At 41.5% G+C, this 17,056-nt stretch overlaps 1 protein-coding gene across 3 annotated transcripts in view; it reads left to right on the plus strand.

The window, feature by feature from the left end:
* Nucleotides 1-17,056, plus strand: part of si:dkey-162b23.4 (sodium/hydrogen exchanger 9B2) — a 64,932-nt gene that overhangs the window by 26,489 nt on the left and 21,387 nt on the right. For all 3 annotated transcript variants that reach the window (XM_061880689.1, XM_061880691.1, XM_061880690.1), the window contains exons 6-7: nucleotides 12,615-12,742; nucleotides 12,808-12,983. In XM_061880689.1, coding sequence (XP_061736673.1) covers nucleotides 12,615-12,742; nucleotides 12,808-12,983 — 304 coding nt within the window. The remainder of the gene's footprint in view (nucleotides 1-12,614; nucleotides 12,743-12,807; nucleotides 12,984-17,056) is intronic.

The following is a 17,056-nucleotide window of genomic DNA, read 5'->3' on the forward strand; positions in this document are numbered from 1 at the left end:
GAGTCTCAAAATGGCGGCACCAAGGCGTCCTTATAAAATGCCCAAGCCACTTTACAACTGTTATTACTATGAGACTGATGTATACCACATGTGTATACAACTTTTTCTCTGTGTAATAATCCATCCATCCATCTTCTAGCGCTTATCCGGGCTTGGGTCGCGGGGGCAGCAGCCAAAGCAGGCCCGTCCATCGCTGCTTGCAGCTTTAATTTTAATTGTAATTTTGAGGAATTTATCTGAATATGCATGAACTATTTCTGTTCAAAATGGTTAGAAATGTCACAGGTTAAATGTTTAAATATTAACTGTCAGTTTGCTATACTGTGCCAACTGTACTACTATAGGAGTACCTATTTTTTATTCTTTGTCAATTTAGCTGCCATCTGTTTTCATTACGAGACACAATTGTGCCACGATTTTTTTTTTCATGCTTGAAATGAGAAATTAATACCTTTAAAAAAGCAGTTTTATACTTGTGTTGATGACACAGCTTTGCAACACTTGATATTTTAGTTTCAAGCATGTTTTACTAAATTTTAGTTTCAAGCATGTTTTACTAAATATAGGTCATCACACTTAGTGAGAAGAATTATATTATCCAGGGGTGTCCAAAGTGTGGCCCGGGGGCCATTTGGGTCCCGCGGGTCATTTTTAGCGGCCCCACGGCACATTTTAAGAATACAATTGAAAAAAATAAAAAACATAAAAAGTGGTATAAAAGAGCAAACAGGTGAAATGTAACAAGAAAATGTTGCAATGTTTGTTCTAATAACACAAAGCTACCATGCAGGCTGTTTCTTACTTTAAAGAAAAAAAAAATTGTGAATCAAAATCAATTATGAATTATTGACCGATTCAAGGCTCCAATTACGTCACATTAAATCAGGGGTGTCAAACTCAAACACAGAGTGGGCCAAAATTTTAAACGGAACAAAGCCGCGGGCCATGATTGAACAAATTAACCTTTTCATAGTGTGTGAATTTTGTGAATTATATTTATATAGCGCTTTTCTCAAGTGACTCAAAGCGCTTTACAATATCTAAGTTACATTTAAACCAGTGTGGGTGGCACTGGGAGCAGGTGGGTAAAGTGTCTTGCCCAAGGACACAACGGCAGTAACTAGGATGGCACAAGCGGGAATCGAACCTGCAACTCTCAAGTTGCTGGCACGGCCACTCTACCAACCGAGCTATGCCCCCCCACAGGGACCCAAACAAGTTTTGAATTAAATATTGAACAAGCAAGGCTTATCTGCAAAATCCAGTTTCAAACAATAATAATAATAATTTAAAAAATATCAATGGCATATCAAATAAAATCTAAATAAAAATGTTATGCCTTCTGAGATAAATATCAAATTTTTTCCACAGGCTAGTAATAAATGTGAAAATAAAACAACAATAATGAATGAACCAAACATTCAAGCCTTGAAGTAGCAAGAGAAAATGCATGAATAAAACGTTAATTATTGGTCAGTTTGCTGGAAGTTTCCCGGAAGAGTTAGTGCTGGGTATTTGTTCTGTTGTGTTACGGTGCGGATGTTCACCCGAAATGTGTTTGTCATTCTTGTTTAGTGTGGCTTCACAGTGTGGCGCATATTTGTAACAGTGCTAAACTTGTTTATACGGCCACCCTCAGTGGGATCTGTATGGCTGTTGACCAAGTATGCCTTGCATTCACTTGTGTGTGCGTGTGTGTGTGTGTGTGCGTGTGCGTGTGTGTGTGTGTGCGTGTGCGTGTGTGTGTGTGTGTGTGTGTGTGTGTGTGTGTGTGTGTGTGTGTGTGTGTGTGTGTGTGTGTGTGTGTGTGTGTGTGTGTGTGTGTGTGTGTGTGTGTGTGTGTGTGTGTGTGTGTGTGTGTGTAAAAGGCAGAAATATAATGTGACACGCTGTTAGTATAGAGGAAAAGCGGACATGACGACAGGTTGTAGAGAACGCTAAAGGCACTGCCTTAAATGCACGCCCCCAATCGGTAGAAATTCGGGAGAATGGTTGCCCCGGGAGATTTTCGGGAGGGGTACTGAACTTCGGGAGTCTACCGGGAAAATTAGGAGGGTTGGCAAGTATGAGTATTAGCGGTGAATGCGCTGTTACAGCGACACCGACGCTGTATAACACCGGCGGGCCAGCTCTAATGCTAAATTGATATTGCCTCAAGGGCCAAATTAAATTACACGGCGGGCCAGAGTTTGACACCCATGCATTAAATATTCCACTGTGAGATATTTTTTGGGGCAAATGTTGCATATTTTGTGTTTGCCATATAAAAAGCTGAGCTGTTTTTTTTTTTTTAAAAAGGACCTCAAACGAGCAAAGAAAAAACATAAACAACAAAAAAAGTTATAATTGACGGATAGATCTGAAGTTGATATCGAGACCATTGTGTTAAAAGTAGACGGTGAAAAAAAAAAATCACAATTTATTTTTTAACACTTTTGGATCAGTGTGTTTGGTTTTTAAGTGTCATTGCACCAAAAAATAATAGTGAATTAAAATCAATGGTGTTATGAGCTGTTGACCTTTTTAAGGCTCCAATTATTGTATAATCTCAAATATTCTACTTAAAAATTTTATTGGGTGAAAATATTACATATTTTGTGTTTTTTTCCATAAAAAACATGGTTTTCGTTGACAAAAAGAGCATACAACTTCCATCCATCCATTTTCTACCGCTTATTCCCTTTTGGGGTCGCAGGAGGCGCTGTCGCCTATCTCAGCTACAATCGGGCGGAAGGCGGGGTACACCCTGGACAAGTCACTGGATCAACACAGATAGACAGACAACATTCACTCTCACATTCACACACTAGGGACCATTTAGTGTTGCCAATCAACCTATCCCCAGGTGCATGTCTTTGGAAGTGGGAGGGGCTTAGCCCCAGGTGCATGTCTTTGGAGGTGGGAGGGGCCTCTCCCCAAGTGCATGTCTTTGGAGGTGGGAGGGGCCTCTCCCCAAGTGCATGTCTTTGGAGGGGCCTATCCCCAGGTGCATGTCTTTGGAGGTGGGAGGGGCCTATCCCCGGGTGCATGTCTTTGGAGGTGGGAGGGGCCTATCCCCAGGTGCTTGTCTTTGGAGGTGGGAGGGGCCTATCCCCAGGTGCATGTCTTTGGAGGTGGGAGGGGCCTCTCCCCAGGTGCATGTCTTTGGAGGTGGGAGGGGCCTCTCCCCAGGTGCATGTCTTTGGAGGTGGGAGGGGCCTATCCCCAGGTGCATGTCTTTGGAGGTGGGAGGGGCCTCTCCCCAGGTGCATGTCTTTGGAGGTGGGAGGGGCCTATCCCCAGGTGCATGTCTTTGGAGGTGGGAGGAAGCCGGAGGACCCGGAGGGAACCCACGCATTCATGGGGAGAACATGCAAACCTCACACAGAAAGGAACTTAAATATTTAAAAACGTTATATTGGGGCGGTTTAGCTCGGTTGGTAGAGCGGCTGTGCCAGCAACTTGAGGGTTGCAGGTTCAATCCCCGCTTCTGCCATCCTAGTCACTGCCGTTGTGTCCTTGGGCAAGACACTTTACCCACCTGCTCGCAGTGCCACCCACACTGGCTTAAAAAAAATAAAATAAAAATGTAACTTAGATATCGGTTTTCACTATGTAAAGCGCTTTGAGTCACTAGAGAAAAAGCGCTATATAAATATAATTCACTTCAATTCACATTGACAGATAGACCTAATGTTGATCTAAAGATTTAAAACTTGAATAATAATACAAATATTAATACTGAATAATGACACATTTTCCATCCATCCATTTTCTACCGCTTATTCCCTTTCGGGGTCGCGGGGGGCGCTGGCGCCTATCTCAGCTACAATCGGGCGGAAGGCGGGGTACACCCTGGACAAGTCGCCACACATTTTTAACATTTTATTTTTACCTAAACCCTTTGGAGTCCCCGGAATCAAGAATGAGTGGAGGCCTAAATGTATATTTTTTCTACATAAATTGGATTGTTCTTTAAAGGGGAACATTATCACCAGACCTATTTAAGCGTCAATATATACCTTAATGGTACAGAAAAAAGACCATATACTTTTTTAACCGATTTCCGAACTCTAAATGGGTGAATTTTTTCGAATTAAACGCCTTTCTGTTTATCGCTCTTTTTGCGATGACGTCAGAATGTGACGTCTCCGAGGTGATACAGCCGCCATTTTCATTTTCAACACATTACAAACACCGGGTCTAAGCTCTGATATTTTCCGTTTTTTCGACTATTTTTTGGAACTTTGGAGACATCATGCCTCGTCGGTGTGTTGTCGGAGGGTGTAACAACACTAACAGGGAGGGATTCAAGTTGCACCACTGGCCCGAAGATGCGAAAGTGTCTGCCGCCAGACCCCCATTGAATGTACCAAAGTGTCTCCACATTTTACCGGCGATGACAGACATGGCACAGAGATGTATGGATAACCTGCAGATGCATTTGCAATGATAAAGTCAACGAGATCACAAAGGTGAGTTTTGTTGATGTTGACTTATGTGCTAATCAGACATATTTGGTCGCGGCGTGACTGCCAGCTAATCGATGCTAACATGCTACGCTAATCGACGCTAACATGCTATTTACCGGCGGTGCTAAAGCAAACATGGCACAGAGATGTATGGATAACCTGCAGATGCATTTGCAACTATATTACGTTTACTTCCACCCACATTTAATGCGAAAAAAACACCAATTGAAGGATTTATGTCGCTCCAGTGTCACGAGATGCCAAAGTCCTGATCGTTTGGTCCGCACATTTTACCGGCGATGCTAACGCAGCTATTCGGCCATGCTATGGCTATGAATAGCGTCAATAGCTATTCGCTCAATAGCTTCAGTTTCTTCTTCAATACTTTCATACTCCAACCATCAGTTTCAATACATGCGTAATCCGTTGAATCGCTTAAACCGCAGAAATCCGAATCTGAATCCGAGCTAAGGTCGCTATATCCTGCTGTGGTATTCGCCATTGTTTGTTTACATTGGCAGCATTGTGTGACGTCACAGGGAAATGGATAGTCGCATCGCAAATAGCGAAAATCTAGCACTTTAAATCTTTTTTAGGGATATTCAGGGACCGGTAAAATTTTGAAAAAAATTTCAAAAAATACAACAAGCCACTGGGAACTGATTTTTATTGTTTTTAACCCTTTTGAAATTGTGATAATGTTCCCCTTTAAAATAAATGGCCCCCGCTTGCTTTGATTTTTCAGTCTGCGGCCCTCAGTGGGAAACGTTTGGACACCCCTGATCTTATCAGACAGAAAATAAGCAAATGTCAGCCTTATTTCAGATCATTTCATCGTACTTCGATTTCAGTTTCTGCAGTGCACTTCTGGTGAGAAAGCTGACGAGGCAGAGGTAAAGTTACTGCAAAACACAAAAAAAAACAGAAGTAGATGTAAGAAAACGAGAGTGCTGGACAGGAGATAAACACGAATAATAACAAAACCCCGCCTACAGAACCAGAACCCGGTATGACCTGGTTACTACAGGTCACGACATCCTTGCTTTAAGAGATATTGTTTTGATGTGTGCTACTGTACGTACAGTCAAGACTAATCTTATTCTTACTGCTGGCACATGTTGATTTCAGCTGTTTGTTTAGATGTAAATACAAGCTGGAAAATATAAATGTTCCATGAAAATGCTTCTTGTACAGTCGTGGTCCAAAGTTAGCATAAACTTGTAAAGAACATAATGTCATGGCTGACATCACATGGACAAAGATAAGACCTTCTGGTGGTGAGATGAAACAAATATTGAGATGTTTAGCCACAATAAACAGAAATATATTTGCAGGAGAAACGGTGAGGCCTTTAATCCCAGGAACACCGTCGTCAGCGATCACTCGAAACCAGTATGATTGTCCTCCTGTTGGTGGGACTGCCTTCAGGAGATCGCCTGTGCGTGGAATCTTTTAAAGTGGGGAGACTGGTGCACAGACAGCCACCACACTGTCCTTGGCAAAGAGAAAGCCAGGGTCCGATGGCATGGAGACTAAGACCACTGGGGGCCCATCTTTGCTGCAGCCTTCTGCCGCCTTTGGGACCGTTGTGGAGCTTCTATGCAACCATCATTCGCCCACTTCGCCATTGAGGTCTTTTTCGACGAGGGAGACGCGCAGACTCCAGTCCATAGTGGATCTAACATAATAGTGAAAGTCCAGTCCATAGTGGATCTAACATAATAGTGAAAGTCCAGTCTATAGTGGATCTAACATAATAGTGAAAGTCCAGTCCATAGTGGATCTAACATAATAGTGAGAGTCCAGTCCATAGTGGATCTAACATAATAGTGTGAGTCCAGTCCATAGTGGATCTAACATAATAGTGTGAAAGTCCAGTCCATAGTGGATCTAACATAATAGTGAGAGTCCAGTCCATAATGGATCTAACATAATAGTGAGAGTCCAGTCCATAGTGGATCTAACATAATAGTGTGAGTCCAGTCCATAGTGGATCTAACATAATAGTGTGAGTCCAGTCCATAGTGGATCTAACATAATAGTGAAAGTCCAGTCTATAGTGGATCTAACATGAAATTGTGAATGTCCAGTCCATAGTCGATCTAACATAATAGTGGGAGTCCAGTCCATAGTGGATTTAACATAATGTTGTGAAAGACCAGTCCATAGTGGATCCAACATAATAGTGAGAGTCCAGTCCATAGTGAATCTAACATAGTAGTGAGAGTCCAGTCCATAGTGGATCTAACATAATAGTGAGAGTCCAGTCCATAGTGGATCCAGCATAATAGTGAGAGTCCAGTCCATAGTGGATCCAATATAATAGTGAGAGTCCATTCCATAGTGGATCTAACATAATAGTGAAAGTCCAGTCCATAGTGGTTCTAACATAATTGTGTGAGAGTCCAGTCCATAGTGGATCTAACATAATAGCGAGATTCCAGTCCATAGTGGATCTAACATAATAGTGGGATTCCAGTCCATAGTGGATTTAACATAATGTTGTGAAAGACCAGTCAATAGTGGATCCAACATAATGGTGAGAGTCCAGTCCATGGTGGATGTAACATAATGTTGTGAAAATCCAGTCGATGGTGGATCTAACATAATAGTGAAATTCCAGTCCATAGTGAATCTAACATAATAGTGAGAGTCCAGTCCATAGTGAATCTAACATAATAGTGTGAGTCCAGTCCATAGTGGATCTAACATAATAGCGAGAGTCCAGTCCATAGTGGATCTATGAGAGTCCAGTCCATAGTGGATCTAGCATAATAGTGAAAGTCCAGTCTATAGTGGATCTAACATAAAATTGTGAATGTCCAGTCCATAGTGGATCCAACATAATAGTGAGAGTCCAGTCCATAGTGGATCTAACATAATAGTGAGAGTCCAGTCCATAGTGGATCTATGAGAGTCCAGTCCATAGTGGATCTAACATAATGGTGAGAGTCCAGTCCATAGTGGATCTAACATAATAGTGTGAGTCCAGTCCATAGTGGATCTAACATAATAGTGTGAGTCCAGTCCATAGTGGATCTAACATAATAGTGTGAGAGTCCAGTCCATAGTGGATCTAACATAATAGTGAAAGTCCAGTCTATAGTGGATCTAACATAAAATTGTGAATGTCCAGTCCATAGTGGATCCAACATAATAGTGAGAGTCCAGTCCATAGTGGATCTAACATAATAGTGAGAGTCCAGTCCATAGTGGATCTATGAGAGTCCAGTCCATAGTGGATCTAGCATAATAGTGAGAGTCCAGTCCATGGGGGATCTAACATAATAGTGTGAAAGTCCAGTCCATAGTGGATCTAACCTAATAGTGAGAGTCCAGTCCATAGTGGATCTAACATAATAGTGTGAGTCCAGTCCATAGTGGATCTAACATAATAGTGAGAGTCCAGTCCATAGTGGATCTAACATAATAGTGAGAGTCCAGTCCATAGTGGATCTAACATAATAGTGAAAGTCCAGTCTATAGTGGATCTAACATAATAGTGAAAGTCCAGTCCATAGTGGATCTAACATAATAGTGAGAGTCCAGTCCATAGTGGATCTAACATAATAGTGTGAGTCCAGTCCATAGTGGATCTAACATAATAGTGTGAAAGTCCAGTCCATAGTGGATCTAACATAATAGTGAGAGTCCAGTCCATAATGGATCTAACATAATAGTGAGAGTCCAGTCCATAGTGGATCTAACATAATAGTGTGAGTCCAGTCCATAGTGGATCTAACATAATAGTGTGAGTCCAGTCCATAGTGGATCTAACATAATAGTGAAAGTCCAGTCTATAGTGGATCTAACATGAAATTGTGAATGTCCAGTCCATAGTCGATCTAACATAATAGTGGGAGTCCAGTCCATAGTGGATTTAACATAATGTTGTGAAAGACCAGTCCATAGTGGATCCAACATAATAGTGAGAGTCCAGTCCATAGTGAATCTAACATAGTAGTGAGAGTCCAGTCCATAGTGGATCTAACATAATAGTGAGAGTCCAGTCCATAGTGGATCCAGCATAATAGTGAGAGTCCAGTCCATAGTGGATCCAATATAATAGTGAGAGTCCATTCCATAGTGGATCTAACATAATAGTGAAAGTCCAGTCCATAGTGGTTCTAACATAATTGTGTGAGAGTCCAGTCCATAGTGGATCTAACATAATAGTGAGATTCCAGTCCATAGTGGATCTAACATAATAGTGGGATTCCAGTCCATAGTGGATTTAACATAATGTTGTGAAAGACCAGTCAATAGTGGATCCAACATAATGGTGAGAGTCCAGTCCATGGTGGATGTAACATAATGTTGTGAAAATCCAGTCGATGGTGGATCTAACATAATAGTGAAATTCCAGTCCATAGTGAATCTAACATAATAGTGAGAGTCCAGTCCATAGTGAATCTAACATAATAGTGTGAGTCCAGTCCATAGTGGATCTAACATAATAGCGAGAGTCCAGTCCATAGTGGATCTATGAGAGTCCAGTCCATAGTGGATCTAGCATAATAGTGAAAGTCCAGTCTATAGTGGATCTAACATAAAATTGTGAATGTCCAGTCCATAGTGGATCCAACATAATAGTGAGAGTCCAGTCCATAGTGGATCTAACATAATAGTGAGAGTCCAGTCCATAGTGGATCTATGAGAGTCCAGTCCATAGTGGATCTAACATAATGGTGAGAGTCCAGTCCATAGTGGATCTAACATAATAGTGTGAGTCCAGTCCATAGTGGATCTAACATAATAGTGTGAGTCCAGTCCATAGTGGATCTAACATAATAGTGTGAGAGTCCAGTCCATAGTGGATCTAACATAATAGTGAAAGTCCAGTCTATAGTGGATCTAACATAAAATTGTGAATGTCCAGTCCATAGTGGATCCAACATAATAGTGAGAGTCCAGTCCATAGTGGATCTAACATAATAGTGAGAGTCCAGTCCATAGTGGATCTATGAGAGTCCAGTCCATAGTGGATCTAGCATAATAGTGAGAGTCCAGTCCATGGGGGATCTAACATAATAGTGTGAAAGTCCAGTCCATAGTGGATCTAACCTAATAGTGAGAGTCCAGTCCATAGTGGATCTAACATAATAGTGTGAGTCCAGTCCATAGTGGATCTAACATAATAGTGAGAGTCCAGTCCATAGTGGATCTAACATAATAGTGAGAGTCCAGTCCATAGTGGATCTAACATAATAGTGTGAGTTCAGTCCATAGTGGGTCTAACATAATAGTGTGAGTCCAATCCATAGTGGATCTAACATAATAGTGTGAGTCTAGTCCATAGTGGATCTAACATAATAGTGTGAGAGTCCAGTCCATAGTGGATCTAACATAATAGTACGAGAGTCCAGTCCATAGTGGATCTAACATAATAGTGTGAGAGTCCAGTCCATAGTGGATCTAACATAATGGTGAGAGTCCAGTCCATAGTGGATCTAACATAATAGTGTTAGTCCAGTCCATAGTGGATCTAACATAATAGTGTGAGTCCAGTCCATAGTGGATCTAACATAATAGTGTGAGAGTCCAGTCCATAGTGGATCTAACATAATAGTGAAAGTCCAGTCTATAGTGGATCTAACATAAAATTGTGAATGTCCAGTCCATAGTGGATCCAACATAATAGTGAGAGTCCAGTCCATGGTGGATCTAACATAAAGTTGTGAAATTCCAGTCCATAGTGGATCCAACATAATAGTGTGAGTCCAGTCCATAGTGGATCCAACATAATAGTGAGAGTCCAGTCCATTGTGGATCTAACATAATGTTGTGAAATTTCAGTCCATGGTGGATCTAACATAATAGTGAGAGTCCAGTCCATAGTGGATCTAACATAATAGTGAGAGTCCTGTCCATAGTGGATCCAGCATAATAGTGAGAGTCCAGTCCATAGTGGATCCAATATAATAGTGAGAGTCCATTCCATAGTGGATCTAGCATAATAGTGAGAGTCCAGTCCATAGTGGATCTAGCATAATTGTGTGAGAGTCCAGTCCATAGTGGATCTAACATAATAGTGAGAGTCCAGTCCATAGTGGATCTAACATAATAGTGGGAGTCCAGTCCACAGTGGATTTAACATAATGTTGTGAAAGACCAGTCCATAGTGGAGCCAACATAATAGTGAGAGTCCAGTCCATGGTAGATCTAACATAATGTTGTGAAAGTCCAGTCCATGGTGGATCTAACATAATAGTGAAAGTCCAGTCCATAGTGAATCTAACATAATAGTGAGAGTCCAGTCCATAGTGAATCTAACATAATGGTGAGAGTCCAGTCCATAGTGGATCTAACATAATAGTGAGAGTCCAGTCCATAGTGGATCTAGCATAATAGTGAGAGTCCAGTCCATAGTGAATCTAACATAATAGTGAGAGTCCAGTCCATAGTGGATCTAACATAATAGTGAGAGTCCAGTCTATAGTGGATATATGAGAGTCCAGTCCATAGTGGATCTAGCATAATAGTGAGAGTCCAGTCCGTAGTGGATCAAACATAATAGTGAGAGTTCAGTCCATAGTTGATCTAACATAATAGTGAGAGTCCAGTCCACAGTGGATTTAACATAATGTTGTGAAAGACCAGTCCATAGTGGAGCCAACATAATAGTGAGAGTCCAGTCCATGGTAGATCTAACATAATGTTGTGAAAGTCCAGTCCATGGTGGATCTAACATAATAGTGAAAGTCCAGTCCATAGTGAATCTAACATAATAGTGAGAGTCCAGTCCATAGTGAATCTAACATAATGGTGAGAGTCCAGTCCATAGTGGATCTAACATATTAGTGAGAGTCCAGTCCATAGTGGATCTAGCATAATAGTGAGAGTCCAGTCCATAGTGAATCTAACATAATAGTGAGAGTCCAGTCCATAGTGGATCTAACATAATAGTGAGAGTCCAGTCTATAGTGGATATATGAGAGTCCAGTCCATAGTGGATCTAGCATAATAGTGAGAGTCCAGTCCGTAGTGGATCAAACATAATAGTGAGAGTTCAGTCCATAGTTGATCTAACATAATAGTGAGAGTCCAGTCCATAGTGGATCTATGAGAGTCCAGTCCATAGTGGATATAGCATAATAGTGAGAGTCCAGTCCGTAGTGGATCAAACATAATAGTGAGAGTCCAGTCCATAGTTGATCCAACATAATAGTGAGAGTCCAGTCCATAGTGGATCTAGCATAATAGTGAGAGTCCAATTCCATAGTGGATCTAACATCATTGTTTGAGAGTTCAGTCCATAGTGGATCTAACATAATAGTGAGAGTCCAGTCCATAGTGGATCTAACAGAATAGTGAGAGTCCAGTCCATAGTGGATCTAACATAATAGTGAGAGTCCAGTCTATAGTGGATCTAACATAATAGTGAGAGTCCAATCCATAATGGATCTAACATAATAGTGAGAGTCCAGTCCATAGTGGATCTAGCATAATAGTATGAGAGTACAGTCCATAGTGGATCTAACATAATAGTGGGAGTCCAGTCCATTGTAGGGCCAGCAGGAGACCATCCCGCGCAAAGACGGGTCAGCAGCGCTGAGATTTCTCCAATCGAAGCACAAGCGAGTGGTCCATCCTGGGTCCCGACTTTGGACAGCCAGCACTTCATACATGGCCACCGGACCTGTGCCCCCTTCCAGGTTGGGTGTTCCAACAGGACAATGACCCCAAACACACGTCAAAAGTGGTAAAGGAATGGCTAAATCAGGCTAGAATTAAGGTTTTAGGACGACCTTCCCAAAGTTCTGACTTAAAATGTGTGGGCAATGCTGAAGAAACAAGTCCATGTCAGACAAACAACACATTTAGCTGAACTGCACCAATTTTGTCAAGAGGAGTGGTCAACAATTAAAGCAGAAGCCTGTGGATGGCAACCAAAAGCGCCTTATTGCAGTGAAACTTGCTAAGGAACATGTAAGCAAATATCAACATTGCTCCCATCATTCTATCATAAAAAATAAGAGTTGTAGAAATGATTGTAAACTCCAGACAGCCATGACATGATGTTCTTTACAAGTTTGTAAGTCTTTACTTCATTTCCAATGCTGGTTGGGAAAAAAAGCAACTTCAAGTCAAAATGTGCTGGAGGTACGAATCATTTTGAACTTGACTGGTTAATAATCTTTGTGTGGCGTCGTATTTGGTCAGGCTTTGAGGAAACTGAAGTCGGTGTGTCTGCGTGTGGCCATGGGACCCTGCATCATCGAGGCCTGCACCATCGCTCTGGTCTCTCACTTCCTGATGGGCTTGCCCTGGGTGTGGGGCTTCATCCTCGGGTAAATATCAGCCCTGTGTCCACATCTGCAGAGTTGTCTTTACCAGCGTCTCCTCCGCCTCGCAGCTTCGTTCTGGGCGCCGTGTCCCCAGCCGTGGTGGTGCCCTCCATGCTGCTGCTGCAGAAGGACGGTTACGGGGTGGAGCAAGGCATCCCCACCCTGCTCATGGCGGCGGGCAGCTTCGATGACATCCTGGCCATCACCGGCTTCACCACCTGCTTGGGCATGGCCTTCGCCTCAGGTAAGTGTGGAGCAGGAAGCTAAGTCTCCAAGTCCTAGTCCCCCGCTTTGGGTGGAGCGATTCTTAGATGTGGACATTCTCTGTCCAATCTGGTCTTCCACGTACAGGACTACCTTATTTTACCAATTTACAGAGTTTGAAATAGAAAAGTTTGTATAGCGAAGCAAATGTCTCCCTAAACAATGTAAATATCAATCAATCAATCAATGTTTATTTATATAGCCCTAAATCACAAGTGTCTCAAAGGGCTGCACAAGCCACAATGACATCCATTGTACAGAGCCCACGTAAGGGCAAAGAAAAACTCACAACCCAGTGGGGCGTCGGTGACAATGACTATGAGAAACCTTGGAGAGGACCGCATATGTGGGGAATCCCCCCTTCTACGGGAGACTGAAAGCAATGGATGTCGAGCGGGTCTAACATGATATTGGGAAAGTCCAGTCCATAGTGGATCTAACATAGTAGTGTGAGAGTCCAGTCCATAGTGGGATTTGATACCAGCAACACGTGACAAAGAAGTTGGGAAAGGTGGCAATAAATACTGATACAGTTGAGGAATGCTCACCAAACACTTATTTTGAGCATCACACAGGTGTGCAGGCTAATTGGGAACAGGTGGGTGCCATGATTGGGTATAAAAACAGCTTCCCCAAAAATGCTCAGTCTTTCACAAGAAAGGATGGGGCGAGGTACACCCCTTTGTCCACAACTGCGTGAGCAAATAGTCAAACAGTTTAAGAACAACGTTTCTCAAAGTGCAATTGCAAGAAATTTAGGGATTTCAACATCTACGCTCCATAATATCATCAAAAGGTTCAGAGAATCTGGAGAAATCACTCCACGTAAGCGGCATGGCCGGAAACCAACATTGAATGACCGTGACCTTCGATCCCTCAGGCGGCACTGTATCAAAAACCGACATCAATCTCTACAGGATATCACCACATGGGCTCAGGAGCACTTCAAAAAACCACTGCAACTAACTACAGTTCATCGCTACATCTGTAAGTGCAAGTTAGTTTAGTTTAGTTTAATTTAGTTTATTAAGGATCCCCATTAGTCTACACCGCAGTGGAGACTATTCTTCCTGGGGTCCAGGCAAAAAACATCACACAACCACAGAACAAACGATTAAAATGCAGTACAACATGATCCAATAATAAATTGTCATAATACAAAAATAGCAACAACAAAGAACCAAAAAATACTAAAAGATGTTGTTACATAATAATTTTCATACCAAAGATAAAAATAGCAATATAAAAATAGATATACTGTATACATTTTTGCAAAAATAAAACAAAGAACCAATGGCCTAAATAGTGTACCAAAGACAAACAATAAGTGACGAAAAAGTATCATCCATCCATTTTCTGCTGCTTATCCCATAATCAATAAAATACTCAATAGTTAAAGCTCTACTATGGAAAGCGAAAGCCATTCATCAACAACATCCAGATACGACACTGGCTTATCTAGGCTTGAGATTATCTAAGATGGACTGATGCAAAGTGGAAAAGTGTTCTGTGGTCTGACGAGTCCACATTTCAAATTGTTTTTGGAAATATTCCACATCGTGTCATCCGGACCAATGGGGAAGTGAACCATCCAGACTGTTATCGACACAAAGTTCAAAAGCCAGCATCTGTGATGGTATGGGGGTGCATTTGTAACCAAGGCATGGGTAACTTACACATCTGTGAAGACACCATTAATGCTAAAAGGTACATACAGGTTTTGGAACAACATATGCTGCCAGCTAAGCGTCGTCTTTTTCATGGACGCCCCTGCTTATTTCAGCAAGACAATGCCCAGCCACATTCAGCACGTGTTACAACAGCGTGGCTTCGTAAAAAAAGAGTGCAGGTACTCTCCTGGCCCGCCTGCAGTCCAGACCTGTCTCCCATGTAAAATGTGTGGCGCATTATGAAGTGTAAAATACGACAGCGGAGACCCCAGACTGTTGAACGACTGAAGCTCTACATAAAACAAGAATGGGAAAGAATTCCACTTTCAAAGCTTCAACAATTAGTTTCCCCAGTTCCCAAAGAAAAGGTGATGTAACACAGTGGTGAACATGCCCTTTCTCAACTACTTTGGCACGTGTTGCAGTCATGAAATTCTAAGTTATTATTTGCAAAAAAAAAAATTCAGTTTATGAGTTTGAACATCAAATATGTTGTCTTTGTAGCATATTCAACTGAATATGGGTTGAAAAGGATTTGCAAATCATTGTATTCTGTTTATATTTACATCCAACACAATTTCCCAACTCATATGGAAACAGGTTTGTATAATATATCGCTAATCAGTTGATTTTTTTAGACAGTTATTATCAAATTGTCAGTCTTCCCCATGCACACAAACAGCGTTACTAAGCCCCTCGAAAGCCTTGTTGCGTCACAAACATTTGCACTAAACACAACTCCCAACATCAGGCTGTCTAAAGTGGAACAAAGTTGAATCCACGGAATAATATTCACCCCCAGCCTGGGAGAAGATGCTGCCATCGCCATGACGACACACGTCATGTGACAAGCAAGATTCGCTCTTTCCAGTCTTTTTAATAGATTTTAGTGACGTTTACAAGTTTTAGTAAAACTCCATGCTCCACGATTTTCACACGAAAAAAAAAAAAAAAAAGAAGGCGTCATGACCTAGTCTGCCTGGCGAGCAATGAGCCCGCCTTCATTCCAGACTTAAGTGCCTTTGCCTGGCTTAACAACACAAATAAGAGAAGCTTGCAAAATTTTAAGCGTGAACAAAAGCGTGTCATTCACGATCCTAAAGAAAGGAACACATTTTCCATTTTTTATGCATGTATTTGAAGTACAAAGTGGCTAACAATGCAGCTGAAGAAAGTCATCTGTTGCGCACATAAAGCTAGACTGACCATACGTCCCCTTTTCCCCGGACATGTCCTCTTTTGCAGGGCTGTCCGGGCGGGGTTTCGTAAATGTCTCAAATGTCCGGTATTTTGAGTCACGGTTCCATGTATTTTCAATGTACGTCCAGGTTTAAGAAGGGGTTAAAACATACTTGCCAACCCTCCCGTTTTTCCCGGGAGACTCCCGAATTTCAGTGCCCCTCCTGAAAATCTCCCTGGGCAACCGTTCTCCCGAATTTCTCCCCATTTCCACCCGGACAACGATATTGTGAGCGTGCCTTTAACGTCCTCTACAACCTGTCGTCACGTCGGTTTTTTCCTCTGCACAAACTGAGCCAGTCATCAAATATATTCGGCTTTAATACACACACAAGCGAATGCAATGCATACTTGGTCAACAGCCATACAGGTCACACTGAGGGTGGCCGCATAAACAACTTTAACACTGTTACAAATATGCGCCACACTGTGAACCCACACCAAACAAGAATGACAAACACATTTCGGGAGAACATCCGCACCGTAACACAACATAAACACAACAGAACAAATACCCAGAATCCGTTGCAGCACTAACTTTTCCGGGACACGACAATATACACCCCCCTGCTACCACCAAACCCCCCACCCCCAACGCATTGTAATCAGAAAGGACGCTGATTTTGTTTTTTACCCATTTTATTCTTTGGCTTTTAACACAACGCGAGTTGTGTGGTCCTCTGTGTTTTCTGTTTTTATTTATAAATTATTTTTAATTTTGATTTCTATTTATTGTTTTGATTGGTTTTACCCTTTTAAAATTGTTTTTAATCATATATATATTTTTGTTATGTTGGTTTTATTTTTTATTCAGTCATTGGTGGAGCTAAGGATATTTGAACATTGTTTTTAACATTGTTGTGCAGCACTTTGGAAACATTTATGTTGTTTAAATGTGCTACACAAATAAAATGGATTGGATTGGATTTGCAGCCCACAGCTAATGTTTTAAAGGCCCACAGTACATTTTAGAACAAACAAAAACATAAAAAAAGTGAAATAAAAAAGCTTAAAGGTGAAATGTAATTTAGAAAAAAGTTGCAATGTTGACTAATAAAACAAAGCTGTTTTTTTTTCAAACTGTCATTGCTCAAAACATAATACTGAATCAAAATCAATGTTATTATGAATTATTGACCTATCC

The sequence above is a fragment of the Nerophis ophidion genome, linkage group LG20 (genome assembly GCF_033978795.1).
Source record: "Nerophis ophidion isolate RoL-2023_Sa linkage group LG20, RoL_Noph_v1.0, whole genome shotgun sequence".
Lineage (NCBI taxonomy): Eukaryota > Metazoa > Chordata > Actinopteri > Syngnathiformes > Syngnathidae > Nerophis > Nerophis ophidion.